Source organism: Oxyura jamaicensis, chromosome 1 (assembly GCF_011077185.1).
Source record: "Oxyura jamaicensis isolate SHBP4307 breed ruddy duck chromosome 1, BPBGC_Ojam_1.0, whole genome shotgun sequence".
NCBI lineage: Eukaryota > Metazoa > Chordata > Aves > Anseriformes > Anatidae > Oxyura > Oxyura jamaicensis.
This window is the reverse complement of record NC_048893.1, coordinates 63,415,544-63,438,434: the sequence shown is the minus strand read 5'-3', so window position 1 is coordinate 63,438,434 and position 22,891 is coordinate 63,415,544. Positions and strand designations below refer to the sequence as shown.

General features: G+C 36.7%; 1 protein-coding gene across 12 annotated transcripts in view; it reads right to left on the bottom strand.

The window, feature by feature from the left end:
* The window catches only part of ERC1 (ELKS/RAB6-interacting/CAST family member 1), a 294,248-nt gene that overhangs the window by 23,296 nt on the left and 248,061 nt on the right, over positions 1-22,891 (bottom strand). For 8 of the 12 annotated variants that reach the window (XM_035345700.1, XM_035345691.1, XM_035345735.1 and 5 more), the window contains one exon: positions 5,518-5,619. In XM_035345700.1, coding sequence (XP_035201591.1) covers positions 5,518-5,619 — 102 coding nt within the window. Of the gene's footprint in view, positions 1-3,844; positions 3,912-5,517; positions 5,620-22,891 lie in introns of all 12 variants that reach the window. The other 4 variants (XM_035345753.1, XM_035345768.1, XM_035345761.1 and 1 more) reach the window with 1 other exon arrangement.

The following is a 22,891-nucleotide window of genomic DNA, read 5'->3' as shown; positions in this document are numbered from 1 at the left end:
TTTTTTTTTTTTTTTTTTTTTTTTTTTTTTTCATTTCTTAAGTTTGGATGACTCTTATCCACAGGAAATCCTTAAGCAAAGCCAATTACAAAATTAAAAATATAGCCTTTGCTATGCAATACACACATGTAATCTGTTGATGTCGCCATTATAATTTACACTTTTTGACAAGAAATCTATGAAATTTACTTGAGTTGACTGTTTTTCAGTTCTCAAAAACAATTTAAATATTTTCCTGTTATGTCACCCTCCTCTTTCCACAACAGACATTAACTCTGAAATCTTAAAAAGATGTGTTAAATTATGCTCATGTCTTCAGGAGTCAACTCACAGTACTTACTGTTTCTGTGTGAAAATTTGTTAAACTCTAGTATTAGAAAAACGTCACAAAAAGAGGTCTTTTGTCTTGCATTTTTTTTTTTTTCCAGTAATAGTAATGTTCTAATATTTTCATCATCTTGAAAAAGAAAAATTTTATGTGCTCTAGTTCAATGCTAACTCTTTGGCTATTCCTCTGTTACTTTAATAAGCATAAAATTAATTTTCAGATTTTGTTCCTGGAATTCAAGCACAGCAAAGCCAAATGTTTTGCTTCTTAGCAGGCATATCCGTGACTTCAGATTTTTTTGGCAAACATTATTAGAAAATGCTTCCACAGAATGAGTTCCAAAATTGTATGGTGATGGCATCTCCTAGGTTCCAACTCCTACTGCAAGCCAGAGCCATAGAATATGGGGAAGAGGAATGCTATATAACGGCATGCACGCTCAAAAACACATAGTATGTATAAATTATAAACTGGGATAAATGTCTCAGTTCTCAGAGTTTTGCTTTTGCTCTTTCTGTATTCTTACTCTTAGCACTTTTAACTTATCCTTGCTTTTCCATGTGTCCTTCATTCTTCATTCTTTCACTCTTCTGACAGCTTTTATGTTATCCTATACCCACAACAGCCATTCAACAAAATCAGTTCTCCTTTCTGATGTGCAGAGGTAACACAAGCAGATTTCTGAACCATGCTCACACCTCACATAGTGGATAGCATGGCTGTACTTAACAAGAAAACTAGACGAGTTGAGCAGCTTGAGAAATTTATGTATGGAAACTCTGCTGCTTCTTTCCCACATATAGCATATACATGGCACATGTTTACAAGAATATAAACATGCATACATACATATTGTTAATATGTATTAGGTTATCATCCAGTTTAAATTCCTATTAATTTTGATAAAAGTAATAACTGATTAAGCCATTGGACAGACCATTTTAGTATTTGAGAAAGACAAAGGGGCACCCTCACAAGAAAGCACATTCGAATATGCTTGGATATAGAGAAGCATAGAGCTCCATCTGGGGAATAAAAGGAGTCATGAGAAATTCAGACAGCAAGGAAATGAGAGAATCTGTCCTATAGAAAAAGGCTGGTATTTACATTGAACTGAAAATTACCATTCTATGAAACTACAGGTAGGCTGCATATGTTTAGAAGTAGTACTGCATTTCAGTGGAGCTGTATCTGACAGTGCTGTCATTTTTAGCATTAACATTTTCAGTCAATTCCAGAATTTGAAGGGGAAAAGGCCTTTTGTAATATATATTTAAAAATAATGTAGTTTGTTACTGTACATATTTTGGTGGATTCCATTATCTTCGGTATTGACCAGAGAAGATTGCATCTTCAGACCTAAAGGAATCTCACAAAAATGAAATTATCTCTGAGTCCTATTAGGCACTTTTGGAAAGTCATTGTAACATACACATTTCATTTAACACATGCAGATTAAGTACTTCATGGCTTAAAATCTTCTCTTTACAAAGGGAAGGAGAAAGGGTTTTTCTTTGAATGTACGTGGAATATCATAATAAAAACATGTACTTGTTAGGAATAACAGGCTTGGGAGGCATCAATCGACTCTATGCATTTCTCTGCTGATGTATGCAAGACAGACTTGAGACTGACGTGTTTCTCAGATGGGATGCCTGTTAGGTGAGGATGCTGGCTGCCTCATTATTTTCACTAGGATATTCTGTAACATGCTTTCCTTGCTCTGCTGTCATAGCGTGGAAGCTAAGGAAAATGCCTCAAGTACAAAGTAGAAGCATATACCCTATTTAATTGGTATGAGGAGCACCAATTAATTCAGTAAACTAAGAAGTCATTCTCTTAGCACAGTTACATTCATAGATGAATCAGTAGATGGGAGAAGAAAAGAGAAAGATGGTCCTGTCAGTGTTTGTTATATAATCTTCATTTTTGTTCTGGAATGAAAATCAGAATAATCCCTACCTTCATTGCAAGTGTCTTCTTCCTTTTCATCGTTTACTTACCTGATCATTCCTGTTTAATTGCCATGCTTCAGCAAAACTTTACAAGCATTCTCTCTAAAATCTTTAGCATCGTATACTAACACGTAACCATTGCAAGAGCAGTGATTCAAAAAGAACGCAAAATCAACAATGAGTCTAAATTAATGAAGCATAGTTTTTTCACTAAGAGATTTTCTCAGTTCAAACCCCAAGGCATGAAATTCAAGTTTGACAATGCCACAGTTGGATTAAATTTTCAGATGGTTGACTTGAAAAGACGTATCTGATCTATATTCAGACAGACATGTAACCCTGCAGTTAATTGAGCAAGTGTGAAGAGATGAGAGTAACTTGTTCTTTCTTTCTTTTTTCTTTTTATTTTTTACAAATCTGATATAAAGTAATAATTACCACAGAGTTTTTCAGAAGAGTTTTCTTACAAACAATTGATATGGAAAAATCAAAATCTGAGAAAAGCTACAAAGAAACTCATGTAGAATATTTTTTCTTAAAGGATACATGAGAAAGTTCCATACTAATTTTTAAACTGTTATCATCACATCTCAATCCTTTAAAACACTTTCAGTACTTAAATGAATTTATTTTACTTTAAAATTGATACTACAAGGCTTAAATTAATTCTATGCACTGTAGCCTTATAATCCAATTTTGAACTTTGCAGCTCTGAATCAAGGCTCCTGGACAGGAAAGCATGTTTTCTTCATTGCTAGAAAATGTCTCTGTCCTGTGCACTGCCTTCTGTTCTGGAAATGTGTTTTTTTTTTGCAGAGACAATTTGACAGCAGAAAAGATAAAAGTATGGGTGCAGATATAGAGAAACAAAATGCATTTTAAATGACAAAGAGCTATGAATTTCTTCCCCATTTTTTTTTTTTTTTTTTTTTAAATAATGGAAGATATGGGAGAACGAGTGGAAGCTTAAGGGGATGTTACTCTTTGCCTTCAAATTTACAGACAATTTATATTCTGAGTCAGTATCAAGAATCATCTGTGCTGAGCTGATAAATATTTGTGAGTATTTAGGTCAGACTGCATGGCAGCAATCTCAGCAGCAGATCTCAACATGCTTAAAACCTTTAGGAGGAACATTATCTGCAGGAGGAACATTATCTCTGAGCCAATTTTTTACCAACCAGAATCGAAAAAGCATACATAGATTTGGCTACAGTGCAAACTACTTTGAAAAGAATCTTACTGAAAACATTTCCTCCGTGAAGTTAATGATAAATTATGAGAGACATTTCCTGTTCTCTCATATGCACTAAGAGTTTGCTTTGCATATAAACTCAATTACATGCCCGGGAAAGTTTTCCCCACAACATCATGAAATAATGACATGATTATTAGAAGAAGAAAATCGCAAATGACAAATAAACACACAAGAAACACCCACATGCAGAGACTACGCAAGCAAGGGAGAAGGGGTACGCCCCGGTTTCACAATGCACGCAGCAGCAAGATGGCAGAGTGACTGTTGGAAACTTTTCTAATGGCAAGAGAAGTTGATTCTCACCGTTCTGAACAAAATGGCTGAGCTAAGAGCATCTGACTGGTTATGCCCAAATACCCTCCTCCTCATCCTAGTGGTGCAGAGGTGACATTGGGAGAAAAGCCCCAGAGCAGCGTGGGAATGAAATAAAGAGTTGGTTAGTATTTAAAGCACATATGTAAGTACAAATAGTAGTAAAAAGTGCGGTCTTAATTCCTTATGCAATATTCAAAGTTACACTTTGAGGTACAGCTTGCTTTGCTTTCTTGTGGGCTTTGCTAACGTTTAAAATGCCCCTATGCAAAACGGAAAGTACCGTTGTACCCTCCTCCTGCCCTCTCCTCCCTGCTGCCCTATCTTCGAGGCCTTTGCAAGAACTTCCTTAAATATTTAATCTTTTCATTTAATCTGTTAATGCTACGCTGCATTCACTTGCAAGCATGTGCTACAGTTACACCGTGGAAATGGCTTCATTTCACTCCACACTTGCAATGCAGAAACAACAGATATTCTAATATTTCATCTAAAACAAAGTTAGGAAAGCAATTTAATTTGTAGCCTTAACAATTGCACTTTCCTGAAGGAGCGAAAACCAACATTTTCCAAAAACATTTCAGGAAATTTAAAGACACTCACTCTGTAGTTCTTTCTTTATCATTTAGAGGAGGGTATTAAAACAAGATGCAGAAGGAAGTTGCTTTGAAAAAGAGAATTTTTCTGCTTTCCTTTGCACCCCTTACTATTTTCTGATACAGACATGAAGAGAAATATTTAATTATATATATTTTTTTTCAAGGTGAATATATATATATTTTTCACCCCTCCATTTTCCTCATAACTGAGTATCTTACTCAATTTCTGTATTTCACAAGGCTGGTGCTTAAAGGTCTAGAATGAGATGCCTTCCCTCAGATCTCAACAATTTCTAGCTCAGCCAGAGGGCAAAGAGGAGTGCCAAACATTCCTTCATTTTGTCAAGGCAGTGATTAATGATCGCTAATATTTTAATTAAATTGGAATGGATGAGATTACAACATGGGATATGCAATTACGTTGGCATTCTCTGTGCTACCCAAGGGATAGGTAATCTTTCTGATAGTTATCAAACACACGGCTGTGCTTCGTAAATGACACAAGAGGCTCCTCACTGCCTTGGAAATGGTAAATTGATTTTACTTCAGTTCATGGCCCATTGAGTTTGTGAGGGAGCAGTCTGTGCTCATTTGGCACAGAGGCCAGGGTTTCCTCATGGGAAATGAAGGGAACTGCTCATATGCAATGCATAGATCAGAAAGCTGATCCTGGAGCATGATTTCCTGCTACTGAAGACAAGAAACAGTCCTGGACACTCCACACATTGAAGCAGCAAACCTGAGTTACTAAAATCTGAATATGCTACACAGGACTCCAGTCTTGCATTTTAAGACAGAAGCATTTCTTTCTTTGCTTTCATTGTCTGTCCCCTCTTCTCCACCCACTTAATGACAGCTTGGTATCAGGAACTGTTTGTTCACATTTTGGGAGTTTTCAAGGAAGTCGGCACAACAGCAACATCAGTTTCTGTTTTATAACTGCACTGTGGAATGCTACTTTTGTTCCAAGGTACTGCAAGCATGTCGGGGAAAATTACATACAACTCAAAATAATCAGCCACCATAGTAAAATTACTTGACGAGAGAAAAAGAGAGACACTTTACCTGGTCTGGGGAGGGCTTGTGGTTGGTTTGGTTGGAATGGGATGAGGATTTGAGGTGGTCATCCTCATAGTTGTCAGCCATCAGCTTCATACGGTTCTGAGTCTATGCAAGAAACAGAAGAATTTCAGCCTAACGTGGTCATAGAGACTAAAGGGACCATAGGGTATATAGGCTATTCTGTATATCCAAAATCCATACATGTAAAAAAAAAAAATCAAATATGCACACAAAACATTAGTAGGTATTACTATACGAATAGGAAACACATTCAAACTAGTTCACTGTGAGGCAAAGTTAGTTTTGCAATTAACTGGCTCAGTTGACTTTTACCTACTAAACCTGGTGCTGTAGATGTGTGTACAAAGAAACTAATTCCTTGTTAAAGAATCTTGGGATTACGATTGAAACACCAACTTGGGAAAAAAACAATGAAAACATCAGTTGGATGTACTTAAGTAATTTTAAAAAAGAAGTCAGCTTAAAAAAAGAAGGTAAACAAGGTGATAATAGTAGGAAAGTTGAATATTGATTATTAACTGAAAAAAAAAACATTTAATCTAAATATGCAAATCTGTTTTCAATTGATATTCCAGACAGTACAAAAATCCTGAGATTACTCAGAAAATTCTGAACAATAAAAAAGGTTTCCTGTGAGGAAGTTAGAAATTTAATAAATTATTCTTTTGGAAGAAGAGGTGACGGAATAAAGACGTATAAAATTATAAACTGCATACAGTTGAGCAAAGAATGAACAAAATTTGAAATGATTTTCTTTACTTTTCTTAGAATTTTTTCAACTTCACAGGAAATGTCAAGATTCAAAAAATATATATATATTAATCACAAAATATAAAATACATATGGAATTATTGACTAGTATATATATGGGAGATACGTTTTGTATGAGTTTAAACACAAATGAAAATTCAAGGGGCACTTTCAGCTTGCACAAGGACTTCTGACTGCGTACAGGGTTCTCCTGTTCTCCTTATTTCTAGACAACACATTGTTTAAAAAGACAGATAAAAATAAATTGAATACTACCTTAACATTACCACTCTAGTTAAGCAATTTCAGTGAACATGAAAATGCACTACATGCTTGTGTCTGCAAAGGAAAACGTTAGTGACATGAAGCCCTGTTAACATCCTGAAAGGAGGTCCCCAGGTACCTACAAATACACACACAGAGCTTACAAGGACCATTCAGACAGAAATAACACTCTGCAAGTAGATTTCAAAAGACAGCCGGATCTTGGGTCTTGCAATGTGAACTGCTGCCTTCGTGTCAGCTCCTTCAGTTGAGGTTGTCTGGCTGCCACTGTCACTGGGCTCTCACATCTGGAGCAGACCCCAGATGGAAAGGCATTTCCCAGTTTATAACGTAGATGAAGCCCCACTTTGAGCTTTGTAAAATTCCTGTATTACAAAAAGCCAAAAGGGCTAGCCAGACATGTGTCAGATATGATACATAGTGAATTATGTATAGCTAGACATATTAAAATCATCAAAGATTTACTAAAATTAAATGTCTTAAATGAAAGCTCAAAGCTCACTGTAAAAATACCAGTTGTTGATTCAATCTCTTCATAACTGAATGAATTTCTCATGGAAAAGTATATTTTTAATGAGTCTCAAGGCTAGAGAACGTAGATTCTAATTGACTGTACTCAGATCATTTTAGAGAAGGTCCAGGGCTTGAATCTGGATTTGATTTTATTTTGGATTAATTTAACAAAAACTAATAACAAACTGAGCTTAAGCAATAAGCAATTTAATCACACAAAATCTTTATATTGTTTGCTGTTTTGTCAAACAAGTTTTGAATTCCAAGTCTGACTCATCATTCATAAATCATTACTTGAAGTGTTCTACATTAATACTTAACCAGCTTATTGTCAAGGTACATTCACTATATTTAGTATGTTATTACATTTAAGACTGGATATTTAATAAGTTCTCGGCAAGGAGACCTATTGATTTTAAATGATTTTACCTTTCTTTGGAATTTTTTCATTTTGATAATAGCTTTTCACATGACTTTCAACGTGTATGTGAATGGATCTGTTAAGAAGCAGAAGTTTACCAGAAGACTGGTACAAAACAGTAACTTTTGTGGCAAAAGAAAATAGCTACTCCCAGCATACTTTATGCTATTGCATGTAAAAAAAAAGCTGTCTTAGTGCCAATATAGGAATGAAAGAATATACAGATCTAATCACCTGAAGCACAGCACCTCTCACAGAAATTTCTGAAGTGGAATTTAAGAGGTTGCATACCCCTAACATTTAACTTCAAGTAGAATATCCTACTATTAATACTTAGCAGAAAGCATGACGAGAGGCTGAGAGAATTGGGCAGGTTTAGCCTGAGAAAGAGGAGGCTTCCTTAATTATTTTGATAGGAGGAAAGCCACATTCTTCCTGGAGGGGACAGGACAAGAGACAGTGGACACCAATTAGAAAACAGAAGGTTCTAGTTAGCGATCAGGAAAACCCTTTTCATAACAAGGATTACCCAGCACTAGAACAAGCATCTCCATCCTTGCAGATTCTCAAAACTCAACCGGACAAGGCCTTGAGCAGTCTGCTCTCATCAGACATGCTTTGAGCAGGTGGTTGGAGTAGACGGTATGCAAAGGTCCATTCCAATCTAAATTATGCTGTAATTCTTAGTATTTGGACTTTTCATTTTCAAATAATTTTATAGTTATCAAAGCTGGAGTTTTCAAAAGTGGAAGAAGCTCTGATCCAAAATTCTTTGCACAAATTCTCTTTGCACAAAATTCTCAAAATTCTCTTTGCACAAATATTTAGCTGCTTAGCTCCATTACAGCCCTTTGAATATTTAAGCTAGAACAGTGTTTCCAGCACCCCAATGATGACAAACATGCAGAATCAGTTCACCTAGAAGGAAGTTTTCTATGTTGCTCCTTTAATCCAACTTGAGCTTCCATTGTTTCTGCTGTTATTGTAAGAGAGCATGTGTCTGATACAAATGTCTTTGCAAGAAAACAACAAATTCAGTATTGTGATTTCCCTACAGGAACTAATTGACACATATATATCCTTGGAATGAGGCAAAAATTAAGAAATGGAAGAAAATAAGTTTATTTCCTGGTGTATACTACAAATAATTTTCCAGCATTAAAGTTCTAAGCAGTGTTGCAGACATATTTCTAATATAACGTAACAATTTTTCAATTCTATGTCAAACATGGAAATAAAAAGCTTCTGCTTTAGACTTCAGTGCTAACTGAAGAACTTCTAATTGGGAGATTTCAAAATAACTGGAAATACATGAACTGAATTTTCTCCTGTTCCTTCTCTCCAGAAAAAAAAAATGTTCACAAGGATGGAAATTTCTAGAGTACTGGCATATGGCTGTTGTAATGATTTAAAAACAAACCATTTACTTTACTGTGGGGAACCACTCCAACATCCTGCAGTCCTTACATGCGTGTCATTGTGCTATTATACAATCCTCTCCCGCCTTATGAGGTTATGGCTCAGATCCTAGGGCAAACATTTCTACATCACTGTAAAAAATATGAACAACAAAGTGGTTTAACCACTGTGTCCTATGAGAAAATAAATGAGCAATGCAGACAAATCAGTTGTGTCAGAACTTTTGTCTAAAACCTACAGAGCTTGTAATCAGAACTAGTGATGATAAGAACTGGATGTCAGATCCAAATTTTGCTTAAAAAATATCATTTGTCATTACAGGTACCTTCTTCATGCATGTGAAAAAAAAAAAAAAAAAAAAAACAAAACTCAGTAGGTTTCTTGATTTTTTCCAGAAGGTTTCTTTCTGTTTTGACAGAGTGGATCTCCTAAACTTATTTTTTGCCCTCCAGTCACAAAACAAACAAAAACAAAAAAGCACCAAAACCCCAAACAACAACAAACAGACACATGCACACAAGAAACACACCCTGTCAAAGCCTTAGAGATCACTCTTCAGTCTCCCAGTAATCACTACACAAAAGAACAGTCCCACAACCCTAGACTAGCATCAATCCTCAAAATTATTGAAGAACCAATGCACAGTTTCAGGCTCCTAACTGAAAGCTAGATAGCTTGCCACAAGAGGTCTGCAGGCCACATACAGTGAACTGCAGGCCTAGGGCATAACATGAAAAAAGCTTTCTCTAGTCATATATGACTATGCTAAAGAACATTCAGATCATGCCTGCCACCCCCTCACACTTCTTTATTTTTTTTCCCCAGAACTTCTGCAGTCATCTTTTCACCTCCCTGATACATGTATCCTTAATGCCCGTCCTGTTCTAGTCATTACTTAACCTCAGACCTTGTCCCATTCCTTGCTACAACAGGTGGTTATATTAAAGGAAAAAGCACCCTGAGAAAATATGAGATAAACTTGTTTTTAATCATAGATGTGAACGCTCAGCATTAGCACTGATTTTAAACACGCTCTTTTCTTCTGTTGCTTCGTGGTTCGGCACTACACACTCACTGTTAACTGTATACTCCCCATACTTTTTCTGGTTATCATACAGTTTGTTTCTGCCTGTGTATTATATTCAATAAATGTTTGGGTAAACAAGGAAATTACCATGGAGTAGAGTGTTTCTAATGCAGCCAACACCTGAAAGCTTTCATTCCAAACAGCACCTGCATAATATTTTAGCTGCCAAAACTGTAGCCATGGTGAATTTTGTTTAAGTATCATTATGTTCCTACTTCATGGATGTACTGCTTCAAGGCGAACTCACCTTCAGGTTCCTAAAAGCTATTTTATGTTCACTGCAGGCTACACCAGTAGCATGTTTGTGCACCTGTGTCCTGAACACCAAATTAATAGATTTTATCACAGCTAAATTACTATAAGAGAAAAAAATAGACCTCAAGCTGATCCACAATCTAGGAAAGTCAGATTCATATCCTGCTGGTAAAACCTAGAGGAGTGCTGCCCAGGACTGACAAGCTCTCTATAGTGGAATTCCACACATAAATTTGAAAACTACAATTTTAACTTCAGACATTGTTTACATTTTAGAGAATATTTTTATTTGAAAGCTTGTACTCTGTTGTATGTTGCAATGAGAATACATAGCTTTCTTACGCATTTCAGCGGGATAGCTAGTGTTCTGGTAACCATGACACTGGCAAGTTTTTGAAACCAGATTTTATTTGAAGGAACAGCATACTTCTGTATCTCTGGGCAAGACCTGTAATAAACATCAGATACTAGCTCATAAGCTATGCATTACCTATATTAATTCAGGCAGTTTCATACTCACATTGCATTAACTTACTCAAAGAGTTCTCGTCAAATCTGTTTCTCCACCATGGGACACCGTGGAAACCATGAAATCAGTGACTGGTTCCTCATTTTTTGTAAAATACTTGAGTAATGTAATTCTGGCTTTGCTAACCAGTCTAAACAAGCTTTATTAATCCTTTAATGTAGAGTTTTAAAAAGCCCCACATTAAGTAAACATTAATATAATGACTGTACTTGTGACAAATGGATATGCGGTAGAGAGAGTGTGTCAGTGAGTTAAAGGAGTCATCCCATTTCTTTCATAGAATCGTATGATTCAGCTCTCAGAGCTGGATGTTTCACTGAGAGCAAACACATATAACTGCAACAGTCTGAAAACCTTTTCTCTATTAATAACATAGCAATATATATATATTTTTCTAGGTCATTAGCCAAATCCAGTAACTGAAAATCATGCTCCTGCAAAGACTTTCAGATAGTCCTTTTCTCCTTTCTGAGAACACGCACTGAGACATACTCTCTGCAAATACCCAGCCATCTCCCTGCTGGAATCTGGCTGCCAGAAACAATGAGAACAAACCCTCTTCACCTGTCATTACAATGTGATGGTGTGCGTAATTACCTTGGGCATAATATACACCTTGAGCACGGGGTCTCTGAGAGACTGTGTCAAGTATTTTATTGAATGTGCCCTTTACATTCATAATATTTAATGGTCCGGGAGACATTTTTCAGATTTGTGAAGATATGGTACATGCTGAATTGTCATTTTTATTTATGAAGTTTAAAAGACACATAATTAGTAAGGTTTGTCTTTCCTTTTGGCTATGTTTCATATTTGCAACTGAAATTGCACTATTAGCAGCAAACAAACACAATGTTCAGCTGAATACAAATGAAAAACCTTTTCATTACTGAAATTCTGTACATCCTGGAGTCTGTGTTTTAGCGACGGCGACAAAGAGCAAGTGCTCCACACAACTGATGGGGGTTTTTCAAAGCCCACAGGATTTAACATAGATTCTGCCTGAGATAAAGGCTTCTCCATCAACTATTGGCAATGTTACAACAATGTTACATTCTAAAGTGAAAGACTTTATCAGCTCAGTTAATTTCTCTATTTAGTTATTTCATTTTTCTGTTCACCTCCCCACCTGCAATAATTACAGAGAAACTTCATTCTGAAGAATTCATATTCACCTTCATATTCAAACTTTGAACTAAACTAATAGAGATCATTTGGATATGAAGTTCTCTCTGAGGCTTGACATATGCAGATATATGTGGACAGATTTAAAAATCAATCTTTGAATCGAAACCTTCCTTGTACAGGAGTGTGTCTCTTGGAGCTTTAATAGTTCCCTAGGAGATGACCAAATAACCAACTACAGGTTTGCCTGCTTACAAAGTTTACTGAAGTCTATTGCTCTGGATCCTCTCTGGTATAGAGAAAACCAGTGGTACGACGGACAACCCAAATCAGACCTTGTGCTTAGGATGCATTATTGTGTTATATCCACATGAGCATTATTCCATCTGTTCTTTTAGCCCTCTTGTACTCTCTTTAAGAGACACATCAAGCTGTGTTTAGATCTGACTGAACAGTGGTAATATAACTGCTTCTCTTGTATTTGTTTCAAAAGGCCTGGAATCTGCCAGACCCAGATTTAAAAGATAAAAAAAACTTGAAGAATAAAATAATAATAATAATAAAAACTTCTCATCTCATGGCTAACTACTCAGGAGCAAAACGTATTTTTGTTCTTTGGCATCTTTTCCTTACATGTAAGGGTCTTTGGCAGAAAGATCAGTAATGTGTGTTTTGCTATACCTTAAAGACATGTCAACAAGGACTTAAGTCTAAGACCGTTTATCATCATATTGTAAACCTAATTTATACAGACTGGGTGACTTTAAAGCAAGATCTAAAGGCAAAATGCCATCTTGTGATAATATCCCCAAAGAATATTGGATCCCTCATACTACACAGCCCCCCAAAATTATTTATTGAAATTGATTTGAAGACAGCCAGCAAACCAAATGAACTGCTGTTTTAATTCTTAGGACAAAATCAAAGAACTGGTTCTATTTCCCTTCCAGCAGCGAACATATGCAAGCTCTACACTCTAGGTTTAAAGTAAGCAGGTATTTTTATGAGCCTGCCCTATGGTACTGTCTATCAGGGCAAGTCTGATCTCAGCTCCACGCCAGAGCAGAAAAGAAGGTCCTTACTGTGCCTGCCAGAGAAAGTATGAGCTGTAGCCTCTGCTGCCACATGCCCTGAAAGCAAAAATCGACTCATTTATTTAAATCAGCTTAACAGCAACTGGTTGTTGCTAAATCACGCTGCTACATCCATTCTCCATCTATTGTGTAGTCCTCATTACTTCTTTCATCAGTTAAGAACTGATTTCTTTTGCAGACAGCATGGCTACTCTTGAAGAGCATAAGATTCCACTTTATTACTCATTTTATGCTAGCTAATGAAATCTGCGTGCTTTGGATTTGTATTCTATGTCTTCTAAGCATGGCCTTCAACCCTGTAATAATCTCTTTTCTCCAGTCCTCCTCCCCCATGGTGTCTCCAGGCAAGAGTCAGCTGGGACCAGTGTGAAAGTATGTATGTTCTGAATGCCCAGGCATATGCATATGCTATAGCCAAACAAAATACACCACAGTGCAGTTCTTCTTGCCTTTCCCTGTGTGGGAGCACTACTTTAGACTTTTTTCTCTTCTACCCAGCTGTGGATGTTAATTAATTTCCTGTAAGTTTCACGATCTTTGAGACTTCTTTCCTTCCATCAAATTTGGTTGGAATGGTCGATAAATTCAAAAGCTACTTGGTGGGGACTACAGATCGGATAAACAAATGGATAGTGCTGTCATCTAAACTCTGCTTTGGAGGACATTAAGATAAAAGCTGGTCCAAGCTAGTATGTTTTGCTCAAGTTGTAAAAGTTTGTATGTACTCTCTATGTTCTGTAGTTTTCTGATGCTACACTCCATGCCTTTTCTTTAAGCCTCTGGGAGGCCAAATTGCTACAAATTCTCAAATGAAGAGCAGTGAGACTCATGTTTAGCTCATGTGTCTGCTGAATGTTTAATGTATACAGTTTATTCAGCCTCTTTAACTTACTTTGATGCACACCACTAAAGACAACTGACTTCAAGAAAAAAATGAAACCCTACTTCTATAGTAATGTGAAAGGAAATAACATTCTTTGTCATGGTCCTCATTACTCAAACTGCTGAAAACTCCTGATCGTACTTCTCCCCCTGCTCATTTTCCCCCCTCTCGTAGTGTGTTTGTGGGCCCAAGCTAAAAATCCCATTTTACATTTTATCATCTGTGAGAAAAATAAGGTGAAGCACAATTTGCGTATACATAGAGCAAAAGTGTTTCTAACAACTGTTGGTGACACATGTATTTTACAAAGGAAAATGAAAAAAATTAAAAATAGTCTCGTTATGCTAACTAATTCCAAGATTAAAAAAAAATGATTACTTTAAACTTGGGCAATTTAAGTAACAAGGTTAACCACCAGAGATAGGCTTGTCCTACAAAATCTATAAATATCTGAAGGCAAAAACTCTAAATTATCTATAAAGTATCCCACAGGACAGACAAATATTTTGATTAAAAACTGAAAAAGTTTTTTTTTTTTTTTTTCCATAGATAATGGGGCTTTCTGTTTTATTATAACTTGAAATTTCTCCTTCCCTTTTCACTTTGGCTTATCTCCACACCCTGCTCATTTTACTCTCTTCTGCCTTACTTCATCCCTCTTCCCTTCATTATTTTTTCTACTTGGCTCTCCTTTCCAAAGTAAACCCACTTGCTTATCCTCAGCACAGCTGCCTGTATAGCTCGAAATGACTTACTCACTCTGCTTCTGTGTCATAGTCTTTCAACTATTTTTTTTCAGAAATTTTCTCAGTCCAGTGATACTTACGAAAACTGATTGCCAAAATCCCACCTAGGACTTTATATGGAAGATGCATCCTATTGTAAAATCTTAAAACCTAAGTCATTATCAGCTGCTTTGACAAAATCATTTGTAGGCCACCTGCTCAAGTATATATACTTACACCTTTCCTAGTTGACGTCATTTGAAAGTTTTCAAATTTTTGCCTATTGTGACTGCGTCTTTACACTAAGTGTAGTAAAAGTATTCCATTTTCCATTTTTATTTTTTGAAGGTATATACTAGTGTTTTAACCATAGCTTTTTTAGCCTTACGTATTTTCACTGTTATTTGACTCACCACTTCAATTGCATTTGCCTGCAGCTTCAAAGAGTTGTTAATAGCAAACCCTCTACGCATGCTGTTCCTGGCAAAAAAAATAGTTATGTACAGATACAAATTCCTAGATTCTAAAGCGATGTGAGCTGCTCAGTATCATCTCAACACAGACTGTCTGTAACAGCCCAGAACCTAGCTCTGGGTGTATACATGAATGTGTCTGTGTCTACATGATATAAACAGTGTTGATAGCAACATTTATGTAAAAAAAATCACAAACCTTTAAGACTATTTTGCATGTTCTGAAATTAATTTAAAAAGCTCTTGCATATGAAAGATAGAAGAAGAAAAAAAATGCTATTTTTTTTTTGCCTCACTTTCATCTTTCAATCTAGGCAAAATTCCCCATATCATGAAGAGTTGAAAGGGCATTTCCTTTGACAGCCAACAGGGCTTTGCTGCCCTGATCTAAATTAATGCTAAGAATTCTCTTTGTATGGCCAATTATTAGGGCTGACATCCACATAGAACTGCCCTGTCTCATAAGATTCATACAAACACACAGACATTACATTCCTGTCTGTCCGCACCATCTGTGCGTGTGGTCTGCAGACACAGAATTCCTGTCCATCTACACTGTCCCTGTGTTTGGTCCACAGAGGCAGAATTCCTGCCCAAGCACATAGCAGCACATGTGCAATACAAGGTTGCACAGATGATTCCTGTCCATCTGCCCTGCTATTGCATGCAGTATACAAGCAAGGGGAATCACAATAAATTAACACTTTTTTTCTATTTTCCCCTGCAGAGGATGTTTTTTAAGCCTGCACCAATGCTTAGATAATAGGACTAGCTGGAAAACTGGAGAAACAATCAGATTTTCTACTGCATTTGTGCCAAAATTATTCTTATTAAGGAAAAAGAAATTCATGGCACACAATGTGTAGAAATATTCCAGTTTTTGTCAGGTAAGTTTCTCTAAGGTATCTGCATTTCATACATTATTCCTGCCACTGCCTTCTCTATTTCTAACCTATTGTCTTTCTATGATTTATACTACATTATGCCATGAAATAGCAGTAGAGGCTCACCAACTGAGCACCATAAAGCACACTGTAAAGCTTAGAAAAATCTTAGAAAATTCCATCTCTGCTACAGAACCAGCAAAAGGAAAAGGTCTGTGGAACAAGATGAAAAACTAGGCAGATCATACCTTTGCTGTTTCTTCCTTAATGATCATTTTAGTGCAAAGACATTAAACTTATAGAGGTGATGGGAAAGCAGATAAGAGAGGAGAAATAAATCTTTTCATAATCTGATAGCAATGAAAAGGATAGAGATGGACAATGAGGAACTACTCTTAGCTTGTGCTCCCCAATATCCCCCAGTCTGTGGATCCTTCTTTTTCCAGTCCAGGAGCAGGCTCTGATACCTTGCCTGTCTCTTTGTGAGATACAAAAGAGATACAAAATGAAAATTTGTGCGTATAAATATTTTCCTGCCAAAGAGAAGAAAAATATAGAACAAGAAGGTACAGTACTTATTACTTCCACAGAGAAAATAAACCCATGCCGTCTTCCAAGTTTAAACAACTTATGTATGCATGTTTTCTTAAGGATCTCTATATTGCTTTTTATTTTTTTTTTCCAACAACATTAATGTCAGCAGTTGGCAGCAGTTTGGGTTGCTAGCTGAAACAAAGGAGATGAGGCCAAGGTTTTATCTACTAGTGTTTTGGAGATGGAGGGCACACTGGCGTGGTGTCAGAAATTACAGTTAAGTTTCAGCTTAATGTGAAAAAAGTGGGAAGATTAATTTCTTAAACTATTGAAAGGACTAAGTATGGTGTAACAGTGAAACTGAGTGTTTAAAAAATTAAAGTTCTCCCTTTAGTAAAAATCCCACTGTAAAAACAAGAGATGCCCAGGTTGTTCAAATCCTGTGAAGAACTTGGCCAGGGTCAGCTGTGAGAGCTCCATTTATTTTTTGTTTATTCAGCTACAGGAAATATTTGTATTCACTCTAGGAAAGACAGGAATTGGTGGTAAACAGAAAGGGAACAAAAGACTGAGTTCTGTGATTGTAAAGTTGTGATCAAACAAAGAGAACAATACCCCTAATAAAGCAGCTATCCCTTAACCAGGGCTGTATTGAAGATAAAAGACCATTACTTCTCCCAGGCACCAGTACCAATACTTAAGATCAGACTTAATGTTCATTTGGAGACAAAAACATTATGGAAGTTGAGAGACTAATATTCACTTATTGATAACCTAAAATTATGTGACATGCTATTGCAAAGGTAAATTTACTCATATATGAAACTGAACATGCTTTAGTACCTCATTGATCTTATCTCCATATGATAACTGTGTGATTTGACCATGTAAATTCAGATAGCAATCTTCTGTTATCTGAGTTTGAGACTTATTTGCCTTGCACAATCTTTAAAAGCATTTCTTGGTACTGAAAAGACTCAAACCTTTGGTAGTAGGTTTTAAGGCAAAGAAAGGGCAGGACAGAAGCCATTTGTTTACTTTGTGTTCAATAAATGTCCACTCAGAGACAGCAGAACACAAATGCCCTAACACAATCTGTCCAAATCACTACCTCTTATTTGACAGCATTGTCCACAGACCTGCATTCATGGGAGGAATGGGAAGCAGGATCTCCATCAGGATCAACTTTCTCATCCTTATCTTTCAGAGTTGGCAGCTGTTAACAGAATCCTCACAACTTCCCAAGTCAGAAAGGAGCAAAAAAATCTCCATCCTCTCCTTACACACATTTACAAATGTCAAGTGGCAAAAACATGATGGCTAGGGAAAAAAAATACATGCCTTTTCTATGGTCATGAATATTTTTTCATCTCAGAGAGCAGGGCATAGAGAACATATTGTACTTATGAAGGAATAAGAGTCATGGATTTACTTAGCACCAAAAAACCTGAATAAATTGAATAAAGTGCCTTTTTTTTTTTTTTTTTTTTTTTTTTTTTAAGACTTGGCTTTTTCAGAACATAATAGCATGAATTTAACAGAACTGAGGGGAGTCTGCAGCCATCAGCAGCAGTCCATTTGCAGATGCTATCATAAGTAACTGATACCTAATTTCATAAACCTGTGACTGATTTTGATAAACCTGATATGCTATTCTACCAATTTAGTATGCAAATTAGTGAAGGGTTAGAATCAAGAAACTAGATCTAATTGCCAGCATGTATCTCAGTTTTCCAACTACAATATGAAACTTGTATTTTGTTCTGTACTATCTATTCACTAGCCCGAGATACAGTGTACTGGACTAGGCTCAATTGGATTGATTCAGAAAGGGGAATTATTTTCAGAATTTCATGGAGCTTAATACAGTATATGATGAAAAACCTGCAGACAGAGATATTGCAGGGCATAAGCTGAAAAACATCCAAGACCGCTGTTCATCAACAGCTCACTATTTACTGAAGTTGAGGTACATTCTGTAGAGTTAAGACTTAATTTTGATTTAATTTGATGACGGGGATTATAATTATTGCCGGCTATGTATTTTTCCTTCTGCAAGCAAAAAGCTTACTGATTTATTATGTTATTCCCCAGCTAAAACCCCAAATATGCAACATATGCTATCTTATAGATCACTATTTTTCATTGCATATTTCTAGGCACACAATTCTTTCCACCATTCCTCCTTCAAGTAAAGAACACAATTACTTGAATATTAATTTATACAACTGCTTATCTGCAATCTACTTGAAATCTTCTACATCTTTTGTTTACCTCTATGAGACAAGCAGTCAACATGGATCTCTGACTTCCACCTTCTCTTTAAATATTTTTGGAACATATGTTGCATTATCTATTACCTCACCAGTTACAGTTCTTATATGAATTAAAACCAGTACTAAAGCTGGTAAAACATTTTTGGCTTTCTGCCTCTACCTTTCTACCAGCCATCAATATGTGAATTTGCTATCAGCTGTCCAATGGCATCTTTCACAGTAAACAGATTCAGAACCCCTTTGTAAGGAATATCCTGGAAAGTCAATGCAAGGCTTTTCTTCAAAGTAATTTTTGATTATTTGTCAATTCTTTAAAAATATTTGAAGAAATGGGGACTTCCATCACTTTTCCTGCAGCCTGATCCTTAATCCTTTAATGCTACAGCCAGAAAGTTGCTAATTTTTTCCTTTCAGCTTACCTCCTCACAGTTTGTAAACTAATGTTTTTACCTCAGTAATGATTAGGACAAGTTTCCAGAACACAATTTTACAATACTCTGCTAGAAAAAAACTATAACAATGAACGAAATTTCGCAAAAACGCGTTATGTGAGCTGTGCCTGTAGCAAAGATTCTGAAACTCTAAACTGACAGAAAGGCATCAGTAAACCCACTGAAGTGGGTTTCAGAGAGTTGAAAGGCAAACTGCCATTTATTTAAGAGAGAACACTGAAGTGACACGTTCACTAGGGTTTTCATCCAAACATAAGTAACCACAAGTAAAGTCTTGCTTTACAGTTTAAGTATGAAACTGTTCAACGTGTTGTGTCTTCCCTGTGGAATCATATCAATAAATGTAGGAACGGGTAATCATAATGTACTAAGCTGGCACATTTTGACTGGAGATGAAGTTAACAAGACGTGTGTCTTCCAGACAATTGCCGATGCCAGGTAAAACAGCTTAAACTGATAAGAATTATTATTGTAGAAAAAGACACATCCAGTCAATTAAATATTAAGGATGATCACATGCTCATCTTGGAAAATCACTGTATTTTTACTGCATTACAAGTCATTCTATATTTTCCTCTATTAGAGCTGAGATTTTAGTGTTAAATCCCTTTTTCTTCACACACAATATATTCCTGGCTTTGTTTTTATCAGGATGAGATCTGATCTCATCCTCTTTGTCATCAAAACTTCAGAGTTCAGTAAACAATGTGTCTAAATGACAAGATTTAAATGTAATCATAAACTTTCTGTTTTTCCGGTCAGCATTCAAACATCATCAATCCAAATACCGAAACAGTGATGCCAAACCAGCCCAGCCACAAGAACCAGTTGTTGGAAAGTCTCACATATTTTATCCCTGAGGCACATCCTGCCACTGGTCAACAAACAGGAAGTCATTGTGTATGGACCCTTCCCAACTACCGCACAAGCTGTAACAGTCAAGCAAAAGAAGATGCACCCATAATTTTATTCCTTGAATTAAGGACTATTGGCAATCTCGAGCACTTCTAAACTGCTTGTTCTAAGTTTTTGTATCTATCTCATGAATTTATCAGCTAACAGAAAGAAACTGAGGGTAACTGTTTTCAACATAAAATTTAGAGCACTGATGTTAAGAACAACCAGGCTGGTTGCCACTTAATGGAGAAGGCACATGAATGGGAAGCAGGATCTCAGCTGCTAACCTAGATTTGTCCAGCAATCCTGATTTTCTAGCCAGGGACGACGATGCTTCAATAATTTAGCTTGGGACTTTGTAATCATTGAATGAGAGAGACTGTAAATGTGGCAATGGATGCTGTCAACAATTATCCTATTACTTTATATTAATTTGTGCAAAGTTTTAACGAATTAAAAAGCTGTAAAACTATAATATGAAAATATTATTACATTCAATACAATGGAGGAATATTTCTAATAGACTGAGTTTTTTTGAAAACTGAGATCAAACTTGGGAAATATCAGTACATAGAGTATTTTTGTAATGTTACAACTGTCTGGAAAGAATGGGTAGCAAGCACTGCTTTGTCATCTGAGTTCCAAAGCAATTTTATAAACCTCAGTCTTTCAGTGAGGAAACAAACCTTGGCCTCCAAGCAAACCTACAGAGCCACCATTGCAATGCCCTGAAAACTGCTGACTGAAGCCCTAGTCAAGGCACAAGCAGAAAACAGGCATGGCTGTTTACAGCAGGGCCAACAGACAGTTTATTTCTCTGGAACCATGAGGCCAGCTACAGCAAGTAACTTGCTTGAACATACATCATTATTTAGTAATACAAGAGGTAGAGGGTAAAGGTAAAAGGAGGAAGGAGAGGGGAATGAGTGTATATGTAATACCACAGGAAGATGAAATGCTGCCACAGAAGACTGCTGACACTGCACTGAATGCTGTTACTGTGGTAACTGATGATTAAAAATGATGGGAAAAAAGTCTGGAACACATGGCAAGGAGAAGGTAGTTTCTTTATGTCATACTTCAAGGCTGTGTTCAAGGCCATGATAGAGCCTCACTTTCTGTGCCTGCTCGGCTGTTGTCAGGTTGCTCGGGTCTGTTCCTGGCAGAAGTCCCTGCTTGACAGAAACAATTACCGAGGAGGAATGACTGGCAAAGCAAGCAGTGCCGTGATTGATAATCTGGGTGGATTACAGGCCTTCGACAAAAGCCATGATGCTTAACTTTGACAGCTGGCAATGTTTGATGAGAGCCAATTAGTGGATATACATTCACTTCAGCCAGAAGTCTCTTCTGTTTCTAGTCCAATAGCTTCCTGAATAGGAAGTGCACAGAATGCTTTCCCTAACTTCTGTCTGCTCACAGATATACCAGCTACACCATCATAACCGCTAAAACCATACTATAAAAACTATGTATTTAGGCATCTGTGCATATTAAAGACAGTAGATTCAAATTTTGTAAAGCTGCATTTCACTCTTCAAATCGTGGTGGGGGTAGACCATGAGAAAAAAGATCACTTTACCATGACTCTACTTGCCCTACACTGTGTAAATGAGGCTGTAACAGCACTATTACAAGTCCACTACAAGTGGCAATATTTCTCAAAATGCTTCACTATTTCTTTAAAGTTTCCTAGCAAAGTAGGTTAATCTGTCCCTTGCTGTTTCAAACAGGTTACCACAACACTTGGAGAATACTAGCATTCAAAGAATACCTTCTGTTCTGCCCAATACTTGCAGGAACCTTTGATGCGCAAGTCCCTTTCAAACCCTTCTGTCTGTTCTTAGCTTTCTTATCACATGGGTTTTCTTTCCCCATTTTTTCGTCTGTTTCCACTCTTGCTAGTGCAAGCATGCAGATACTGTAGTAAAAAAAGATCAATAAAGGAAGATGAATCCAAGTTCCCTGATCTCATCACTTATTTCAAACATTTACTTTTGCCTTGTTTTCTCAGCTACAAAGAAGCCACCACTACCACATTCAAAATAACTTAAATACATTTTCCTATAATTCCTAAGTCCCCTTCTGACAGCGTCATGATTTGAGAGATACCTCCACTCATTAAACTCAGTGAGCACTATTGCACCACCAAGAACTCTCAGATGCTCTTGGAGAATAATGCTAGTTCTGTCACAGAAACAGCTACATTTAGGAATGATCTGCTGGGATTGTATCCATATTACCTGAAGATGAAATTCTTTTGCTGCTAGGATAATCATTCATCAGACATGATTTCAAATCAGTGCAGCTAAGGCAAAGCAAAGACTAACTGCATTACTTACAGAATCTGTATTATTTCATCAGCAGGGTGGTAATAAAAACCTACAAAAGTGTGGTAGTTCTGATACAACTCCATGTCAGTGAGAGAAAAAAGCTTGCCTGTCAGCTGCCTCTGGCCCATTTTACATTCTCCTGTTACAAAGAGAAATCACTCTAACCAGTGGAACTTCACTTTGGAAAAGTTCACAGCAGAGAAGTGTCAAGTGTCAGTTTCCAGGGAAACAAGCAACAGTGGAAAACGAGCATTTTCAGGGGGGAGAAGCTATTCTGGAATCTAAAATTCTTTCCTTTTCCTCATGATCCCACGAACCACATTTACTTGACAAACGAATCTTTACAGTACCTTGGCCTCATAAGGAAAGTCAGCCAAAATCTTTGCAGGAAAGAAGCACAACGTAGCACAGAGAAAACATC